Source organism: Python bivittatus, unplaced genomic scaffold (assembly GCF_059951505.1).
Source record: "Python bivittatus isolate LINGU-HERP-01145 unplaced genomic scaffold, Pbiv_v1 ctg000590_np1212, whole genome shotgun sequence".
Lineage (NCBI taxonomy): Eukaryota > Metazoa > Chordata > Lepidosauria > Squamata > Pythonidae > Python > Python bivittatus.
The window spans coordinates 22,605,103-22,626,179 of NW_028277086.1; the positions used below are offsets into that span (position 1 = coordinate 22,605,103).

The 21,077-nt window shown below is 39.6% G+C and overlaps 1 protein-coding gene across 2 annotated transcripts in view; it reads right to left on the minus strand.

The window, feature by feature from the left end:
* Window positions 1-646: 646 nt before the first annotated feature.
* MATN2 (matrilin 2) overlaps window positions 647-21,077 on the minus strand; it is a 57,717-nt gene continuing 37,286 nt past the window's right edge. The window contains exons 15-20 of one of the 2 annotated variants that reach the window (XM_088149097.1): window positions 20,051-20,464; window positions 14,453-14,605; window positions 9,237-9,299; window positions 8,667-8,774; window positions 8,037-8,123; window positions 647-943 (exon numbers count right to left, since the gene is read on the minus strand). In XM_088149097.1, the coding sequence (XP_088005223.1) occupies window positions 891-943; window positions 8,037-8,123; window positions 8,667-8,774; window positions 9,237-9,299; window positions 14,453-14,605; window positions 20,051-20,464 (878 nt within the window). In that variant the 3' untranslated portion in view covers window positions 647-890. Of the gene's footprint in view, window positions 944-8,036; window positions 8,124-8,666; window positions 8,775-9,236; window positions 9,300-14,445; window positions 14,606-20,050; window positions 20,465-21,077 lie in introns of those variants that run through there. The other variant, XR_015797589.1, reaches the window with a different exon arrangement.

Sequence of the window (21,077 nt, forward strand, 5' to 3'; positions counted from 1 at the left end):
GGATATGGTTAAGCAAATTCAGCCTTCTATTTAGAAGCAGAAAAACCAAACAGAATAGCTTAAGTTTTACAAAGCAAAATAATAGATGGTGGAAGAGGATATAAGATTGGACATTATTTATTTTTGGCATAATTCAGAGCTGAGGCACTTGTTCATTTGTTCTGAAGTAATAATGCAAATGTTAATTCTGGAATGAATGAATTTCCCCTTGTGATGGCTATCTATTCCTTCAATTATCTAATGGTCAACATTGTTAGAATACTTGTGATATATCTGTTTGAGGATATTTTTTAAAAAGCTAAGGCATTTAGCATTTTGAAGTATGTCATTCTAGCAATAAAATTAAATTTTATACATTGTATGTGTTTCCCAAAACATCATCCCAAATATAAATACCTAGTGGTTAATATGAATGTAGAGAGTGTGCCCTAAATATGCTGGTTACTTCGCCCCAATTTCCCTATCATCAATTACTTATGGAGATAAGTGCTGGCTGTAGGAAGGGTCTAAGCACAGAGAAATAATAATTTGCTATTAATGCAGATATTAACATTGTTACATGAGAAGTGTAGGAAAACCATTGTAACACTTGACTGCATCCAGTCTGCATTAGAACCAAGACTAAACAATATTTGGCCTTCCAGGCTTTGTCTTTTTATAGCACTATTTTATTATTTTACATAGCTTCTCAATTGAAAAAAACAGTTTTATAAACAGTTTGTAATTTTTCTGTACTGTGGTCAATGCAAAAATACAACATTACATGGTACTCTAAATTACTGGAGTCATAAATTCTCCTTTTCTGTGGGAGACATACATACCTACATAGCTTTGATACATTCTCTTGTGTATAAATATCCAACAAACATATTGCTGCTAAGGACATTTTATTAGTATCTTAATCGATTTTCCAAGGCTTCCATTCTTTTTGACATTTCTTCTAGTAATTACAAGTTAAGGAAAACAACTTCAGACAGGTTCAGTATTTAATACTGAGAACATCTACACCTATAATGAACAGGCTTGGGAAATCTACAGTTACTTTTAAAACTAAACCCTTGATATCCCATCAATCAGAGCTTGCTGTACATCTAGAATTGTATTTCCAGAAGATCCAGTATTCAATAGTTCTTGGACACTTTCATTTCAGCAGTGGTAGGGTGGTGTAATTTTGTCGCTGTTATTGATAAACAGCTGGAGTTAGAAATCCTTGCTGGGCTACTGAAGATCAAGAAATGGTACAGTGGAACTTAAATTTTCTTCTGACTACAGTGGTATTCAAATAATTCTGTTGTGAACTGTAATCTAACTAACCATTATTAGTGGAGATTACATAGGAAAGTGCATTGTCACCTGCATCAGTAGTAATATCCTGTTTGTGGATTTCCCAAAGGCATCAAGTGAAACAGAATAAACTTCTAGTCTGATTTAGCAGGAGTGCCCTTATGTTTATTTATGAATATGGGTATTTGGGTGCAATTTGGATGTGTTTCTGGGTATGATAGTCCATAAGTGATTTCCCTTATACATATGGGTGTTCTTAATTGCACTATGCTGCATACAGTGGGGCAAAAAAGTATTTAGTCAGCCACCAATTGTGCAAGTTCTCCCACTTAAAAAGATGAGAGAGGCCTGTAATTTTCATCATAGGTATTACCTCAACTAAGAGACACAATGAGGAAAAAAATCCAGAAAATCACATTGTCTGATTTTTAAAGAATTTGCAAATCATGGTGGAAAATAAGTATTTGGTCACCTACAAACAAGCAAGGTGTCTGGCTCTCACAGACCTGTAACTACTTCTTTAAGAGGCTCCTCTGTCCTCCACTCGTTACTTGTAGTAATGGCACCTGTTTGACCTTGTTATCAGTATAAAAAACACCTATCCACAACCTCAAACAGTCACACTCCAAACTCCACGATGGCCAAGACCAAAGAGCTAAACTCAACTCGTCGTGTTTGGAGGAGAGAGAGAATGCTGAGTTGCATCCAAAGAACACCATACCTACTGTGAAGCATGGGGGTGGAAACATCATGCTTTGGGGCTGTTTGTCTGCAAAGGGACCAGGACAACTGATCCGTGTAAAGGAAAGAATGAATGGGGCCATGTATGGTGAGATTTTGAGTGAACACCTCCTTCCATCAGCAAGGGCATTGAAGATGAAACGTGGCTGGGTCTTTCAGCATGACAATGATCCCAAACACACCGCCTGGGCAACGAAGGAGTGGCTTCGTAAGAAGCATTTCAAGGTCCTGGAGTGGCCTAGCCAGTCTCCAGATCTCAACCCCATGGAAAGCCTTTGGAGGGAGTTGAAAGTCCATGTTGCCCAGCGACAGCCCCAAAACGTCACTGCTCTAGAGGAGATCTGCATGGAGGAATGGGCCAAAATACCAGCAACAGTGTGTGAAAACCTTGTGAAGACTTACAGAAAACATTTGACCTTTGTCATTGCCAACAAAGGATATACAACAAAGTATTGAGATAAACTTTTGATATTGACCAAATACTTATTTTCCACCATGATTTGCAAATAAATTCTTTAAAAATCAGACAATGTGATTTTCTGGATTTTTTCCCCCATTTTGTCTCTCATAGTTGAGGTATACCTATGACGAAAATTACAGGCCTCTCATCTTTTTAAGTGGGAGAACCTGCACAATTGGTGGCTGACTAAATACTTTTTTGCCCCACTGTATATATAATATTCAAGCTTGTGAAGGAATGTTAAAGAATTATCTCATCATGTCAGCCATTGTAATAGCTCTTGTGAATGCTACTTCTTTAGATGCCCATTTCTGTGTTGGCACTTAAATAGCTGTAGTTGTATTTAGAAAATAACCAGAACTAACTGGTAAGATTGAAGCTTCTCTCTTTATGAACATGAGATCTTCACTGTGAAAAAGAATCTTGCAGGCTTCTCTTGGAACAAGTATTTAGGCTAGCAATTTTTGCTAATGCCCCTTTCCTCTTTGCTGCTGCCAGCTCGCTTCCCATTCAGTTCTGAAAGAGCCACCAAGACTCAGGAATAGCTTTTTCTGGGGTGGGAGGATTGGTGAAAATAGCTGGCTCAGCATTTTCTCAAGTCAGGCAAAAAATGCAAACCATTTATATAATGGTACCACAGTTGGACCATTTAGACAACAAATTAGCCCTTAAAAGCATGGGTATACCAGCCACCTCATCTGCCTTTTGAAGAATTTTTATGATAATCAGGAAGCAACAGCTAAAATGGAATATGGAGCAACTAAATGCTTCTAAATTGGGAAAGGAGCGTGCCATGGTTGTACGCTGTTGCCTTATTTAATTTAAATTAACTGCATATATGCAGGACATGGAAAATGCTGGGCCAGGAATAAAAGTTGAAATTAAAATTGCTGGAAGACACAGCTTCAGATATGTTATCAGTTTGATGGCAGGAAGCAAGTAAATTGGCATCCTTTTGGGTCAGCTCAGGGAGTTGGGGGTGGGTGGCACTGTTTTGTGCTGGTTCGCTTCCTTCCTCCAGGGCCGGTCCCAATCGGTGTTGATAGGGGGCGAGAGGTCCAGCCCGTGGCCCCTCCTTTGTGGGGTGCCGCAGGGTTCAGTACTTTCCCTGCTCCTTTTTAACATCTACCACTGGGTGAGACCATCTGCCACCATGGGATGAGGTATCATCAATATGCAGATGATACCCAATTATACATCTCCAGCTCAGGTGATTTGATGATGCTGTGACTACCCTTTCATCATGCCTGGAGGCTGTGGGGGCCTGGATGGGGAACAACAGGCTTCAGCTGAACCCTGGTAAGATGGAGTGGCTGTGGGTTGGGGGCTCCTCTGAATCCAGGATTTACCATCTTTGGTTCTTGAGGGGTTGCACTACCCCAGACAGACCCGGTGCATAATCTGGGGGTCCTCCTGGACTCACAACTTCTGCTCAAGGGGCAGGTGGCAATTGTGGCCAGGAGGGCCTTTGCCCAAATTCATGTTGTATGCCAGTTATGCCCTTTCCTAGATCAGGAGGCCCTCCAGTCAGTCACTTATGCCCTAGTCATCTGTGATGGAAGGCATGAGCGAGGAGGATCCTGGAATGGAGCTTCAAGGTTACAGGGAGGGGGAGAGACATTCCAAACATCATCTCAGCCCCCAGCTGGAGCGTGTGAAAGTGAAGAGAAGGAGACTGGCCCCTCCCTAAGGGATTCAGGGTTATAGTTGCTGTCGTTGGGAGCTTAGAGTTAGTCTGGCAAGATACTATTAGGTGTAAGCTAATAAAGTAACTGAGCTGTTCCTGGACTGTCTCGCTGTGGTTCTTGAGCTGAACCTGACAACATCTCCCACACAGACTATCGCAATGCACTTTACATGGAGCTACCCTTGAAGAATATCTGGAAGCTATAGCTGGTTCAAAATGCAGCCATGTGGGTAATTTTGGGTGCCCCAAAGATGGAATGTTACACCTTTGCTGCAGGAGCTGCATTGGGCACCAGTTTGCTTCCGGGCCCAATTGAAGGTGTTGGTTATCACCTTTAAAGCCCTATATACCAGGATTGGGTTACCTGAGGGACTGTCTCACCCCCATTATATTGACCTGTTTCACCCGGTCAAGCAGAAAGGGTATGCTACAAACCCTGTCAATGAAAGAATGTTGACTGGTGGGGCCAGAAGGAGAGACTTCTCTGCTGTGGCCCCCGGCCTCACCCAGAGGTGAGGCAGGCCCCTACTCTCAACCTTCCAGAAAGGGGTTAAGACCTGGCTCTCCCAACTCGCATGGGGCGAGAAAGGGGGCAACCAACCCTGGGGGTGGCTAGCACCTTGAAGATGCTCCTGTATGTCAATATCCTTTTTACCAGTAACACCTGGGAAGATATTATTTATGTATGAATATGGTTTTTATTGTGTTTTAATTAATATTTATTTTTGTTTTACTGTAAACTGACCAGTCACTTCCTAGTGAGATGGGCAGTGAACAAATTTGAAATAAATAAATAAATTAGCTTACTGTAGGTGAAAAAATGCAAAACCTCATCACACAGTATTTTTTTTAAAATATTATATGAACAGGCAATGCCAATGCAATGCAAATGCAAATAGGCAGATAAGAAGCCGAAATGGTAACAGATTTAGTCTTCCCATGCTCAAATATTCAAAGGGATGGTGACCATAGGCATAAAATAGACATTTACTACTTGGGAGGAAGACTAGCAGATCTAGATCAAACATAAAACAGGGATCCCATACTGACATCAACAATATGTATTATCAAGGCTCTTCTTTTCCCAGTTGTAACATGACTTTGAAAGCCTGAGCTTTCATTCAGAAAGGATGGACAAAATGCCTTTGAATTGTGGTCTCTGGAGAAAATTGTTGAGAATATCTTGGACCACAAGAAAAATAAAAATTCAATCTTAGATGAAGTAAAATTAAATTGCTCATTGGAAGCACAAATATCAAAGCTGAAGGTTAAGTATTTTGGATACGTAATGTTAGGGCCAGGGCTGTCTTTAAGTAGGCGCTGGCCTAAGGCACCAAAGCTTAGTAGGTGTCAATACCACACCTCCTTCCAAATCATTCTAAAAATACAAATCTTCGCATTGGTGGGAGGTGGTGTCATCAATCAATGTGGCCTAAGGATACCATATACCATCCAGCCCACAGTGATTAGTGCAAAAGTCTTTGAGAAGATCCTAATGCTTGGAAGAATCAAAGGCAACTGAAACAGTGGTCAACAGAAAACACAATCATGGTGTAAGAATGAGCTTATTTAAAGAAATAACCATTGAGAATCTTAACAAAATGATGCCCATCAGGTCATATAGTAAATTAACTGAACAACCACCCCCATTATATAAACTGCCATTCTGTATTTTGAAACTGCAGCTAGAGGGGGCTCGTGCTTCATCATCACTAATACTCTTAACAAGTGTATTTGCTACAGAGTACTAGCAGGCCAAATACTTACGCTGTTGCCATTCAAGAAAATAAAGGCAGCAAAACCAATCTTGAGATTTAGCATTACTCATCGTCATAATTCCCTCTATGAGCTGAAATGCTAACGGACTGGAACAACAACAGAATGCTGAGAAAAAGAGTAGTGCATGCTTATATAAACCTGAAGTTTGCCAGAGAGCAGAATTAAAAGTACCAGATCTGGGCTGCAAAAATCCAGTGAGTTGCAAAGAAATAAGTAAAATTCTTTGCTGCCACCTAGTGGTCATCTGGACTCTAGCAACCAAGATCTGCAAGTAGTTTTCAAATACATGTAACTAAGGAAAAAGTACTATATTATGGGTTGGCACCAGGCTACTTTCAAGACCACATCTCTCCACAGGAATTGGCCTGACCAGCTTGATCATGCCAGGAGAAGCAGTTGGTGGCTCTATTTCTGGGAAGTCAGGGGGACCAAGGTGTTTTTCCATCATTAGCCAAGCCCTCTAGAACAGCCTTTTGTGAGAAAGCACATTTGGCCTCAATTCTAGTCACCTTCCAGAACCTTCTTAAAACAGAGCTTTTCTGAATAGCATTTCAAGTCTAAACCTCCATGCTTTCTTTAAAGTAGGTTTGTTTACTTTCAATTCTTGGTTTATAAATTGCTGTTGTTGCTATAAGCCTCTTTTTTTCTTTTTCTTTTTTTGTGCCTTCAAGTCAGTGTTGATGCCTGGTGTGCCTGAACAAGTCGCTGCAGTTTTCTTGGCAAGGTTTTTCACAAGTGGTTTGCCATTGCCTTTTTCCTGTGGCTGAGAGAGTGATTGGCCCGAGGTCATCCAGCTGGCTTTGTGCCTAAGGTGGGACTAGAACTCATGGTCTCCTGGTTTCTAGCCTGGTGCCTTAACCGCTAGACCAAACTGGTTCTCTGTGAGTTGCCTAGAGTGTCTATATGATTGTGACAGGTATTAATGTCTATTAATATGGATGGACAGATGGATGGATGGATGGATGGATAGATAAAACTATTTTATTACATAGAGGCTAGGCAGTCGCTAGGAGTCAACACTGATTTGAAGGCACATACAATTACATTACATATAATTAGTAGCTGGCAAGAAAACATCCACTAATTAATCTCCTTTCCATAGAATGGGACTGGGGCTTAGGGACAAAGCGTGTTTGGACAAATGACTAGACCAGCACTTTAAAATTGTGGAATTTTAAACTATCAGCTGATAATTGGGTTCCTTTTGGACACAGGATTAGTGCTATTCCAGCAAAAGCTATAGTCAACTGGAACATAACTGGCAGGTGTGGGGAGAATTGCACCATGGAGTAGTAGAGATAGCTCTCTCTCTGTTTCACCATACAGCTCCACTCCTGCTGCCATTGCTGGTCAGGTGCTATTCAGGATAATCCAGGTTTATGAATTGGGGATCAGCTTGGAGACCTGGTGAGTACAGTAGAGCCTTCAGTTTGAAAGGACTGGTTTTTCCTATTGCACAAAACAGAATAGCCTTAAAAGACAGGGTGTAGGAACCAAAGTGGAGGTTATGTACCCACACCAACCAGATGTGGTGTGATCATTAGGTACCAGGCTGATCCCATCCCCTATTGGTCACATGACTGTGTTACCAACATAATGGTCAATGAAGTGCATTAGGTTGTATCTAGGGCAAAATATGTGTCAAAGTAAGGTGGGAAACATGACTTTAACACCATAATGAAGGATGATTTAAAGCTGCCTCATGGTTGAGGACTGGATGGAAGCAATGTCACAAGGACATGAAAAGAAAAGAGATGACTGCATCACCGTTAAATAGAAGTGAGGAAAGGTTCGTAGTTTTTTTCAATGGGCCTTCCATTTTACCTCTAGAGCAAGACCACATACCTTAAATTTACTAGTGTAAGTTTGCCCAGTTATGATTAAAGTACATCTTACAGGTAACTTAACTCATAGGTTAAGTCCTGTTAATTTTAGAAGGTCTTAATTCCAAGTGGATGAGTACAGGGCTGCAGTCTAAATTCAATCAACTGTATTTCTCTGCAGAGAAATAGAAATATAGTTCATTTTCAAATATATTGACTTGAAAATCTAGACAAAAAATTAATAGTTATATAGAAAGGATATGTTGCTGAGTTAGTTTCCTAACTTCAGTAGTTGCAAAATTCTGGAAATCCATAAGATGTTCACATTTGCATGGGTCTTTCTTGTCATCTGAAGGACATTTGGAAAAAAATAGGTGGAGTATATTTAGTTAAATAGTAAATGAAGAAATGTATTTTCATTGCAACAACAAAATCACTATAAAATTTATTCTGTTTTCAACCCATTGAACTCATTGGAAAAATGGAATTCATAAAGTGAGTGACAGAAGAATTTTAGAAAAGTTCCTTTGTTTCTCTTTTTTTAATGGCTGAAGAAAAGCAAAGACACCAGAGATTAAAATGGGGACTGTTCCATGCAATGCATGTATTTTATTACTGACTTATGGTAACCACTATAATAAACATGCAATTGCCCAAGGTTGGGGTAAGAAGACTAATGATAAACCATGGTATCAAATTACTAAATGGAAAATCCAGTGGTCTGATAATTACAAAGAAAAGGACATATGTGGGAAGCTGCTTCTACTGCAACATATATCCCAAGAATCCTAGAGAATCAAAGTGGATGCGTAGCACAATTGTTTATATGACAGAAGATAAATTATTATAGTTATGCTAAGTAATAGGTGATCTAAATGGAAATAAATTTTACCTGCAGCTTTTGTCCGTAACTGTTTTTCTTTAAAAAGATATTTATGATGCACAGCAAAATTGGAACAGGAAAGAACATCTGTGATTGCTAAGGTAGATGTTTCAGGTTCTGCAGAGGATAACACAGTGAGATCAGAAATGAGATTATATTTCCATCCAGCCTCTTCTGAAGAGGTTTCTTTATGTGTATGTTGACTTTAATATTTCAAAATATTTCTTCCTTGTTGGTGGATATCAAAGAGTATAAAGATTTGCAAGGTAATCTCTACATTAAAGATTTTAACCTGCATGGAGTACAATTAGTATGCTTGGGATAAATATGGGCTTTGGTTGCATTTGTGTCCTATTGGCCAAAATGTGGCAAAACTGCTGCTGTTCTTACTGTTATTAGGGACTGCTCCATGTGGCACAGGTGTCACTAAAGCTGGTAACCTACTCTACACCTTTTGCATCTTACTAAGAAATATTATTACAATGAAAATGACCCAGTGTTAACTTTTTTCTGGAAAGGGCAGAGTGTAAAATAATCAAATCAAATTAAAACAACATGCACACATTGATGATTTCAAACCTTCAGAAAGTAAATTCATTGAATGAAGTGCACTTGTGGTTCCATCCTGGTAATCCTTCAGATCTAGAAGAAATATTGCCAAAATGAAATAAAGTAGGATTTATTGCCAAATGCAGTCAGATTATGATAGTCAACTACAAACAAGCCAGATATTGCAATAGATTTTGTAATTTAAAAATTAAATTGATAGAATAACTTTTGAACATGAGTAAAATTAGGGTCTGAGATGACAAGGTTGAACGTCAACATCTTGGGAATCAGTGAATTAAAATGGATGGGAATGGGTAAATTTAATTCAGGTGACCATTATATCTACTACTGTGGGCAAGAAATCCTTAGAAGAAATGGAGTAGCCCTCATAGTTAATAAGAGAGTGGGAAAGGCAGTAATGGGGTACAACCTCAAAAACGACAGAATGATTGCAGTGTGAATCTAAGGCAAACCATTCAACATCACAGTAATCCAAGTCTATGCCCCAACCACTGATGCCGAAGAAGCTGAAGTTGACCGGTTCTATGAAGACCTACAACACCTTCTAGAACTAGCACCAAAAAAAGATGTCCTTTTCATCATAGGGGATTGGAATGCTAAAGTAGGAAGTCAAGAAATAATCTGAATAACAGGCAAGTTTGGCCTTGGGGTACAAAATGAAGCAGGGCAAAGGCTAATAGAGTTCTGTTAAGAGAACAAGCTGGTCATAGCAAACACTCTTTTCCAACAACACAAGAGACGACTCTACACATGGACATCACCAGATGGTCAATACCGAAACCAGATTGATTATGTACTTTGCAGCCAAAGATGGAGAAGCTCTATACAGACAGCAAAAACAAGACCAGGAGCTGACTGTGGCTCAGATCATGAGCTTCTTAATGCAAAATGTAGGCTTAAATTGAAGAACGTAGGGAAAACCACTAGACCACTCAGGTATGATTTAGATCATATTCCTTGTGAATACACAGTGAAGGTGATGAATAGATTTAGGGGATTAGATTTGGTAGACAGAGTGCCTGAAGTACTAGCATGGAGGTTCATAACATTGTACAGGAGGCAGCAACTAAAACCATCCCAAAGAAAAAGAAATGCAAGAAAGCAAAATGGCTGTCTGATGAGGCTTTACAAATAGCTGTGGAAAGAAGGAATGCAAAAAGCAAGGGTGAAAGGGAAAGATATAAGCAACTGAATGCAGATTTCCAGAGAATAGCAAGGAGAGATAAGGCCTTTTTAAATGAACAATGCAAAGAAATCGAGGAAAACAATAGAATGGGGAAGACTAGAGATTTCTTCAAGAAAATTGGAGATATCAAAGGAACGTTTAGTGCAAAGATGGGCATGATAAAGGACAAAAAAGGCAGGGACCTAACAGAAGCAGAAGAGGTTAAGAAGAGGTGGCAAGAATACACAGAAGAACTATACAAGAAAGATCTTAATGTCCCTGATGTCTATGCTGGTGTGGTCACTGACCTTGAGCTGAACATCCTAGAGAGCAAAGTCAAGTGGGCCTTAGGAAGCATTACTAACAACAAAGCTAGTGGAGATGACAATATTCCAGCCGAGTTATTTAAAATACTAAAAGATGATGCTGTTAAAGTGCTGCACTCAATATGCCAACAAGTTTGGAAAACGCAACAGTGGCCATGGGATTGGAAAAGGTCAGTTTACGTTCCAATTCCAAAGAAGGGCAATGCCAAAGAATGCTCAAACTACCACACAATTGCGCTCATTTCACATGCAAGCAAGGTTCTGCTCAAAATCCTACAAGCTAGGCTTCAGCAGTATGTGAACCAAGAACTACTGGATGTACAAGCTGGGTTTTGAAGAGGCAGAGGAACTAGAGATCAAATTGCCAACATTCGCTGGATCATGGAGGAAGCACAAGAGTTCCAGAAAAATATCTACTTCTGCTTCATTGACTATGCAAAAGCCTTCAGTTGTGTGGATCACAACAAACTGTGGCAAATTCTTAAAGAGATGGGGGTACCAGACCACCTTACCTGTCTTCTGAGAAAACTGTATGCGGGCCAAGAAGCAACAGTTAGAACCGGTCATGGAACAACCAATTGGTTCAAAATAGGGAAAGGATACGACAAGGCTGTATACTGTCACCCTGCTTATTTAACTTATATGCAGAGTACATCATGAGAAATGCCAGGCTGGAAGAATCACAAGCTAGAATTAAGATTGCAGGGAGGAACATCAATGACCTCAGATATGCAGACGATACCACCCTAATGGCAGAAAGTGAAGAAGAACTAAACAGCCTCTTGATGAGGGTGAAAGAGGAGAGTGCAAAAGCTGGCTTGAAACTCAACATTAAAAAAACTAAGATCATGGCATCTGGACCCATTAATTCCTGGCAAATAGAAGGGGTAGAAATGGAAGCAGTAACAGACTTCATTTATTTGGGTTCCAAGATCACCGCAGACGGAGACTGCAGCCATGAAATTAAAAGACGCTTGCTCCTTGGGAGGAAAGCTATGGCAAACCTAGACAGCATATTAAAAAGCAGAGACATCACCTTGCCGACAAAGATCCGCATAATCAAAGCTATGGTTTTTCCAGTAGTAATGTATGGCTGTGAGAGCTGGACCGTAAGGAAGGCTGAGTGCTGAAGAATTGATGCCTTTGAACTGTGGTGCTGGAGAAGTCTCTTAAGAGTCCCTTGGACTGCTAGGAGGTCAAACCAGTCAATCTTAAAGGAAATCAACCCTGACTGCTCATTGGAAGGACTGATAATGAAGCTCAAGCTCAGATACTTTGGTCACCTAATGCAAAGAGAGGACTCCTTGGAAAAGACCCTGATGCTGGGAAAGATTGAAGGCAGAAGGAGAAGGGGACAGCCGAGGATGAGATGATTAGATAGCATCACTGAAGCAATGAGCAGGAAACTGAGCAAACTCAGGGAGGCAGTGAAGGACAGGAAGGCCTGGTGCAATATGGTTCATGGGGTCATGAAGAGTTGGACATGACTTAATGACTGAACAACAACAAAAAAATTAGGGTCATTTTGTTTGTAACTGATTATATTTAGCCAGGAGAATGCAGATGTGAGCTGGGTCATTGATCTTGATTTTACGATCTTAGAGATTGGGAAAATGTTTCCAGGAACAGAGTTTCCATGGAGAATATGTAACACAACTTTTTTTTTTTCTTAAAAAGCCCCTCATAATTCTTTGGAAGCACATAGGAAATAATCTGAAAGACCCCAGAGGCTATAACTTGAATATTACTTGAATGAGATGAGGAGCGTGGAGTTGGACTGACTCCCATCAGCTCCAGCCTCAATGACCAAAGATCAGAGATGATGAATGCTGAAATCCAATAATATTTGAGCCACAGGTATCAATCAAGTGAAAAAGTAAGCAAAAGAGAGCAAGGATGGAGCTGAATCTATTTATATAGTTGAAAAAAGAGGCTTCAAGGAGAACAAATTGGAGCTAATAAATGAACACCCTATTTTTTTCATAAATATTTTCTAAGAGATGGTACAGAAAGAGGAATCCAAGTCCTTCTTTCTGCCAGAATTATTCTGAAACATTATAATGCCTAAAAATATGTATTTAAAGTATTTTTTTTTATCAATTGCTCTGCCAGCATATGTCAGTATTCAGTATTACCCCAAGATTCCCAACCATACTTTTTTATGCTACCATCAGGCCAACTTAAAAAAATATGGGAGTACATCTAGACAGTGTATTTTCTGCTTCCCAATCCTTCCAAAGTGTTCTGAAGCCAGCTGGGTATTCTTCTGCTAATTTCATAATGCTAAGAAAAACACAGCCAATCAATGCTGCCTCCTGTTGACCAACAGGAGAGTACTAAAAATGTTATCCAGGAATTTTTTTTGCCCCTTAAGTTATGGCTGCTATTGAAACAACAAAAACAAATACCTCCCCCCCATCCCCCTCATTGCTCCAGCTCCAGATAGAAAAAATAAATTACTATCCCTGCCCTTGTGTTTTCAATACATGCAATACATGTTGGGTCGTTCTGCACAAAAATCTGAAGCAAAAGCTGCCTGGCCATCAAGATGTAATTGTTGCTGCATATGGATTCCCACTGAAAGCTGTGAGGATGGCATAACACTGTGGCTTTGCAGTTAGTTACTTTCTCCAACAATGCAATCCTGGCTGTACAGCCAACTAATAGCTTGAGCCTAGAGTTGGAAGATGGGGTGAGCCAATGGTTTGGTGTATGCTGCCTATACAAACAGTACATTCATATGGCTCCTGCCCTTATGTCATTCAGGAAATTAGTGAAGACCTTGTTATTCTCCCAGTCCTTGGGGACAGGGTGACTGGAACCTGTTTTGTTTTGCTTTGTTGTGTTTTATTTTGGTTTGCTCTGTTTTGTTTTTTATTATTTTGTATTTCTGGTCGGTTGTATTTTTATATATTGCTTTTTAAGTTGTAAGCCACTCATAGTTGTTTAGGAGTCAGGCAGATTATTAAATAAATACGTAATTTAAGTTGAAAGAGTGTTGTTTTTACAGAGATTGTGAAACTGACTAGAAGGATTCAGACTGACTTGCTAATAAGGTTGCCTCAGAAATCTAGAGGATTCAGAGGCAGCGGAAGGCAGGGTGGGGAACAAATTCCTGAAGACCAGAGAACAGGTGGTCTCTAAGCCCTACAGAGCTCCTTTACTGTGACTTGCAAAATAGAAATTTTGCTATGTGAACTGCACTACAGCCAAATCAGAAGCAAATTAGTTTGGCTGCCCAAGGATGGCACTGTGAGAATATAGCAGTGTAGCACTGCTGCCAGATCAGCACAAATGGAGCATGTGGAAAGTCCTTTTACATTAATGAATTTCCATCCTGTATTCCTTCACAGATGGCTCCAGATGTTTTTCAGCAATGTGTCATAATGCAGTGTATACGAAGGGCAGGGTTTTCCTGGAGTTTTGAGCTATACATATCATGCTTTTGTTAAACTGACAGAAGTAGTAGACATTTTAATTTATGATTTTGGCCTTAGAATAGTTATATACTCCCTAAGTGATAAATTACAGAAATATTATTCCTAATGGCCTATTGCTCATGTTTTACATATATCCCAGCAATTATGCAGTTGCTTGGAACAAATGGGCAGATTTATTTATTTATTTAAATTTATTAGGTGTCCAACTCCAATGGACTCAGGTCCCAAATTTCTATTTGCGTTAGTTTTATATTGTTTTCTCGTGTAGAATACCATGTGTTGCTTACTTAGTACCTTCACAGATTCTTTTCTGCAGTTTTGCAGTGATCTCTTCCATGGCTTTGAATTCCTCAGCATAAAAAACATGTTTTTCAACAGGATCAGATGCAATTGTTTGTAATTCTTCCTCAATTGATTTCCCTATTCCAACAGCATATATAGTGATTCCTAAAAAAGAAACAAGTTTAATTTCGTAATACAGTTCAAGATTGAGATATAGCATTAAGGCACCATTAATTAATAGAGAAGAATTGGATTCAAAGACTTATCTTCAGTATTTAAAAAGTAACAACAATAAATGCAAGGGTTCTAATTCAGATGAAGCTAGTTGTACTTAATGTTATAGAAATCAGTTGGGTATATTAATTCTGAATAACATAAGCCCCATTCTTTTCATGTATCATGATCTTTCTCTGGGTTGAAACCAAAATATAATGCCCCTCACATTTCTTATTAAGTTGGTTATATCTAATTGGTTTTGTGTACAATATGGATTTAGTCATTGCCTATTATCATTGTTACTATGATTGACAATGACAATCGGGGAGTCTCAAGTTTAAACAAATTCATTTAGACTGGCATTCTATGGACCAGTTCACTCATAAGTGTTTCAACATTTTATATTTTTATCTAGTTGTTATGGATCACTGTGTTCTCCAACTTCCTCTAAATATGTTTGGATTACAACTGCCAGAATTCCCAGTCATCATGACCAGCAAACATACTGCTTGAATTCTGAGAATGTTAGCATCTAGAAGGTTCTAAGTTGGAGAAGGTTGTTCATGAGACAAATCTGGATAACATTATAATCTAAAACCCAATTGCTTGCAATGTATCTATCCCTCCACCCTAAAATCTTCCCTAGAAACACAGGTGCCTGATCCAATAAAAACAACAAAGGCCTGTTTCCAGATTTCATGCGAGCAGACTTTCAATCATTGGACATTCCTGCTGCAGGAAGACGTAATTTGTACCAATTCTCCTTTTGCTCATTTGGAACATGTAGAAGGTAGTGCTGGCATTCTGCAGGAGAATCAGCCAAGATTGCCTTCCTGTTTTCCTTCTGGGAGAGACTTCACTGCATTTCATTTTCTTCTGAAAATAAAGGAACTCTTCTATGTATAAAAGAAATGTTCTAGAGCCAACCCAGAGTCTGATTATATCTTATTTATTTATTTTGCCACAGAGAGGCCTAAACCAGGGACCAATGATAAATCTGTTAAACAGGATTTAGCCCATGAAAAGTTAGGTCACAATAAATATCTTAGGTTTAATGATGTAATCAAATCTGATTTATCCACACAATCCAACTATGTTGGGTTATAGTATTTATAAAACAAGTATTTTTATTTCCCTTGAAAACATGCTTCTTAAAATGTTTTATTATCATTTAAGATTAAATTTATTTTTTATTTTAAACCCAATTACCATCATATTATATTTATACAAGTTTTTTTTCATCTTTAGCAGCATGCCCAATGTCGCAATCCATACTTGCCATTAAATATGTAATATAACACTATAAGGACTCTTTTATAACAGTTGCTGTGCTTAGTTTAGCTTGCTTTAGATATTCATTATGATAAGGCATTTTACAAATCATCATATATTATCCTGTTGACATATGAATCTACCCCCAGTTTTGTGGAACTCCTGGTTCCTATCAATATAGTTTAAAAGCCTGGAATCCAATGCCCTTTTATTTGGGAACAAATCCCGTAAGACCCAATCATACAGAGCTTACTTCTGAACATATATAATATATATGGACATTAAAAATCTATTTTGTGTAGTTTTGATTCAATATTTTAAAGTTATGCTGGTTTAAAACTACTTTCAGAGTTTTAGGAGGACTTACAACTATGTTATTCCAGTGTTATTGGTTTATACTGCTATTTTAACTTCATTGTAAAACAATTTGATTGTTTATGTTGTATATTATACTTTATATGAGTGTCTCACAAAGGCAATGTAGAAATTAATATATTTCATTAATATATTGGGGTTTTGTTTAGCGATCATTCAGTTTTCAGTCAACAACAATTTGTACAGTGGGGCAAAAAAGTATTTAGTCAGCCACCAATTGTGCAAGTTCTCCCACTTAAAAAGATGAGAGAGGCCTGTAATTTTCATCATAGGTATACCTCAACTATGAGAGACAAAATGGGGGAAAAAATCCAGAAAATCACATTGTCTGATTTTTAAAGAATTTATTTGCAAATCATGGTGGAAAATAAGTATTTGGTCACCTACAAACAAGCAAGATGTCTGGCTCTCACAGACCTGTAACTACTTCTTTAAGAGGCTCCTCTGTCCTCCACTCGTTACCTGTAGTAATGGCACCTGTTTGACCTTGTTATCAGTATAAAAGACCCCTGTCCACAACCTCAAACATTCACACTCCAAGCTCCACTATGGCCAAGACCAAAGAGCTGTCGAAGGACACCAGAAACAAAATTGTAGACCTGCACCAGGCTGGGAAGACTGAATCTGCAATAGGCAAGCAGCTTGGTGTGAAGACATCAACTGTGGGAGCAATAATTAGACAATGGAAGACATACAAGACCACTGATAATCTCCCTCGATCTGGGGCTCCACGCAAGATCTCACCCCGTGGGGTCAAAATGATCACAAGAACGGTGAGCAAAAATCCCAGAACCACATGTGAATGACCTGCAGAGAGCTGGGACCAAAGTAACAAAGGCTACCATCAGTAACACACTACGCCACCAGGGACTCAAATCCTGCAGTGCCAGTCCCCCTGCTTAAGCCAGTACATGTCTGGGCCCGTCTGAAGTTTGCTAGAGAGCATTTGGATGATCCAGAAGAGGATTGGGAGAATGTCATATGGTCAGATGAAACCAAAGTAGAATGTTTTGGTCTAAACTCAACTCGTTGTGTTTGGAGGAGAGAGAATGCTGAGTTGCATCCAAAGAACACCATACCTACTGTGAAGCATGGGGGTGGAAACATCATGCTTTGGGGCTGTTTGTCTGCAAAGGGACCAGGACGACTGATCCGTGTAAAGGAAAGAATGTATGGGGCCATGTATTGTGAGATTTTGAGTGAACACCTCCTTCCATCAGCAAGGGCATTGAAGATGAAACATGGCTGGGTCTTTCAGCATGACAATGATCCCAAACACACCGCCTGGGCAACGAAGGAGTGGCTTCGTAAGAAGCATTTCAAGGTCCTGGAGTGGCCTAGCCAGTCTCCAGATCTCAACCTCATGGAAAGCCTTTGGAGGGAGTTGAAAGTCCGTGTTGCCCAGCGACAGCCCCAAAACGTCACTGCTCTAGAGGAGATCTGCATGGAGGAATGGGCCAAAATACCAGCAACAGTATGTGAAAACCTTGTGAAGACTTACAGAAAATGTTTGACCTCTGTCATTGCCAACAAAGGATATATAACAAAGTATTGAGATGAACTTTTGATATTGACCAAATACTTATTTTCCACCATGATTTGCAAATAAATTCTTTAAAAATCAGACAATGTGATTTTCTGGATTTTTCCCCCATTTTGTCTCTCATAGTTGAGGTATACCTATGATGAAAATTACAGGCCTCTCTCATCTTCTTAAGTGGGAGAACTTGCACAATTGGTGGCTGACTAAATACTTTTTTGCCCCACTGTATATTCTATATAGTTTCTGCATTATATGGAACTAGCTAACAATTGGCAATACTGACAAACGAGTTTTGCTGCAGATGTGCAGGCCCTCATTCCCATCCTACCCGAGAATGTGGCTTTGGAAACTGAAAGTTTATATTGAATTCAGGGGGAGATTTCCAAACTGTCTTTAATGTCAAATAGTATGCGTTTCACTCTTAGAGATTGTCCAGCACCTTTCTTCTAGGAGAAATTAATAAAAATCTCTAGATTAAAAACAAGGTACAGTGCATTCTGAAAGTATTCAGACCCCCCTTCACTTTTTTCAATTTTGTTATGTTGCAGCCTGATACTACAATCGTTCAAATTCATTTTTTTCCTCATTAATCTACACTCAGTACCCCATGACAAAGTGAAAACAGAATTTTAGAAATGTCTTTAAATTTATTAAAAAGAAAAAACTGAAATATCACATGTACTTAAGTATTCACACCCTTTACTCAGTACTTTGTTGAAGCACCTTTGGGAGTAATTACAGCCTCGAGTCTTTTTTGGTATGATGTGACAAGCTTTGCACACCTGGATTGGGGGATTTTCTGCCATTCTTCTTTGCAAATCCTCTCAAGCTCAATCAGGTTGGAAGGGAACCGTCAGTGGACAGCCATTTTCAGGTCTCTCCAGAGGTGTTCAATAGGGTTCAAGTCAAGGCTCTGGCTGGGCCACTCAAGGACATTCACAGAGTTGTCCCTAAGCCATTCCTGTGTTGTCTTGGCTGTGTGCTTAGGATCACTGTCATGTTGGAAGGTGAACCTTCAGCCCAGTGTGAGGTCCTGAGCACTGTGGAACAGGTTTTCATTGAGGATATCTCTGTACTTTGCTCCATTCAGCTTTCCCTCAACCCTGGCCAGTCTCCCAGTCCCTGCTGCTGAAAAATACCCCCACAGCATGATGCTGCCACCACCATGCTTCACTGTTGGGATGGTATTGGGCAGGTGATGACCAGTGCCTAGTTTCCTCCAGACATAATGTTTAGAATTGAGGCCAAACAGTTCAATCTTGGTTTCATCAGACCAGAGAATCTTGTTCCTCACAGTCTGAGAGTCCTTCAGGTGCTTTTTGGCAAACTCCAAGTAGGCTTTCATGTGTTTTGCACTGAGGAGAACCTTCCGTTTAGCCACTCTGCCATAAAGCCCAGATCAGTGGAAGACTGCAGTGATGGTTGTCCTTCTGGAACTTTGTCCCATCTCCACACAGGATCTCTGGAGCTCAGTCAGAGTGACCATCGGGTTCTTGGTCGCCTCTCTTACTGAGGCTCTTCTCCCCCGATTGCTCAGTTTGGCTGGGCGACCAGCTCTTGGAAGAGTCCTGGTTGTGCCAAACTTCTTCCGTTTGAGAATTATGGAGGCCACCGTGCTCTTGGGAACCTTCAGTGCAGCAGAAATTTTTTTGTAGCCTTCCCCAGATCTGTGCTTTGCAATAATCCTGTCTCTGAGCTCTGCAGGTTCCTTTGACCTCATGGCTTTTGCTCTGATACAGTATGCATTGTTAGCTGTGAGGCCTTCTATAGAGAGGTGTGTGCCTTTCCAAATCATGTCCAATTTAATTTACCACAGATGGACTCCAATCAAGGTGCAGAAACAGCTCAGCAATGATCAAGAGAAATGGGAGGCACCTGAGCTAAATTTCAAGTGTTACTGCAAAAGGTCTGAATACTTATGCCAATGTGATATTTCAGTTTTCCCTTTTTCATACATTTGCAAACATTTCTAAAATTCTGTTTTCACTTTGTTACTATGGGGTACTGAGTGTAGATTAATGAGAAAAAAAATGAATTTGAACGATTGTAGTATCAGGCTGCAACATAACAAAATTGAAAAAGGTGTAGAGGGTCTGAATACTTTCGGAATGCATTGTATATAACATAGTAATAGCAGCACTATGTTTGCAGCTTTCTTTCTTATTTCTTTTACAATTTACACTTCTAATAAATATCCATCCTACCACTTTGCTTTGCTTTAGTTGCCCATTCAGAAACATCATCTTGGGCCCGTCCATCTGTAAACAGAACAGACACTCTGGGAACATTTGCTGACAAGTGCCTGGCTCCCTCTGCTTCTGTAAAGCTTCTCTCAGTCATTTGCTTCAGTGCAAGCCCAGTCATGGATCCTTTCCCCATGTATTTAATTTGTGTCACTGCTTTCTTCATATCTTTGGCTGTGTTGAATTGTTTCAGGGTGAATTCTGTGCGGACCTGACTGGAATATTGCAACAAACCAACACGTGCAGCTTTGGGAGATATAGTAAGAGAGTCCAAAATTCCCAAGACAAATTCCTTGACAATTTCAAAATTATTTTCTCCCAGACTTTTTGATCCATCTATCACAAATACCAGATCAATTGGGCCTTCAGTACATCCTGTTAAAGTAATGAAATAATGGAACATTGTCAGCAGGACAAATAATTTATTTCTTCAACCTAAGGATTTATTATATCTGTAAAATTCATTTTTTTATTTATTCAAGTGATTCTGCATGGCTAACAATAAAAAAAAATCCAGCAAAAACAATAGAGAACAAATAGACAATTGGCAGCTGAGATAAAACAACAACAATCAATTCAAGTACCATAGAAATATTTCAATAAAACTAATTCACAGGCTCCAATAGACATTCTGATCCCCAAGCCCAAGGACACATCCATGTCTTCAAGGGCTTGAGAAAGGTCAACATGGATCTCCGCAGGGATGATGTTCCACAGGACAGGCACAGCAACAGAAAAGGTTCTCTTCCTGGGTCCTGCCAGGTGGCACTTTTTAATGGATGGGACCCATAACATTCCTTTCCTGCTGGACCTGATCGGGTGAGTAGACATGATTGGGGAGAGGTGGTCCCACAAATAAACTGACCTCATGCCATAAACAGCTTTATAGCTAACCACCATTTTGATAACAAAAGCAATACAATAAACTATCAGAAATAAGTTAGGCTTTTATCCATATCTGAGAACGTAAAAGATTCTCTGCCGTGGC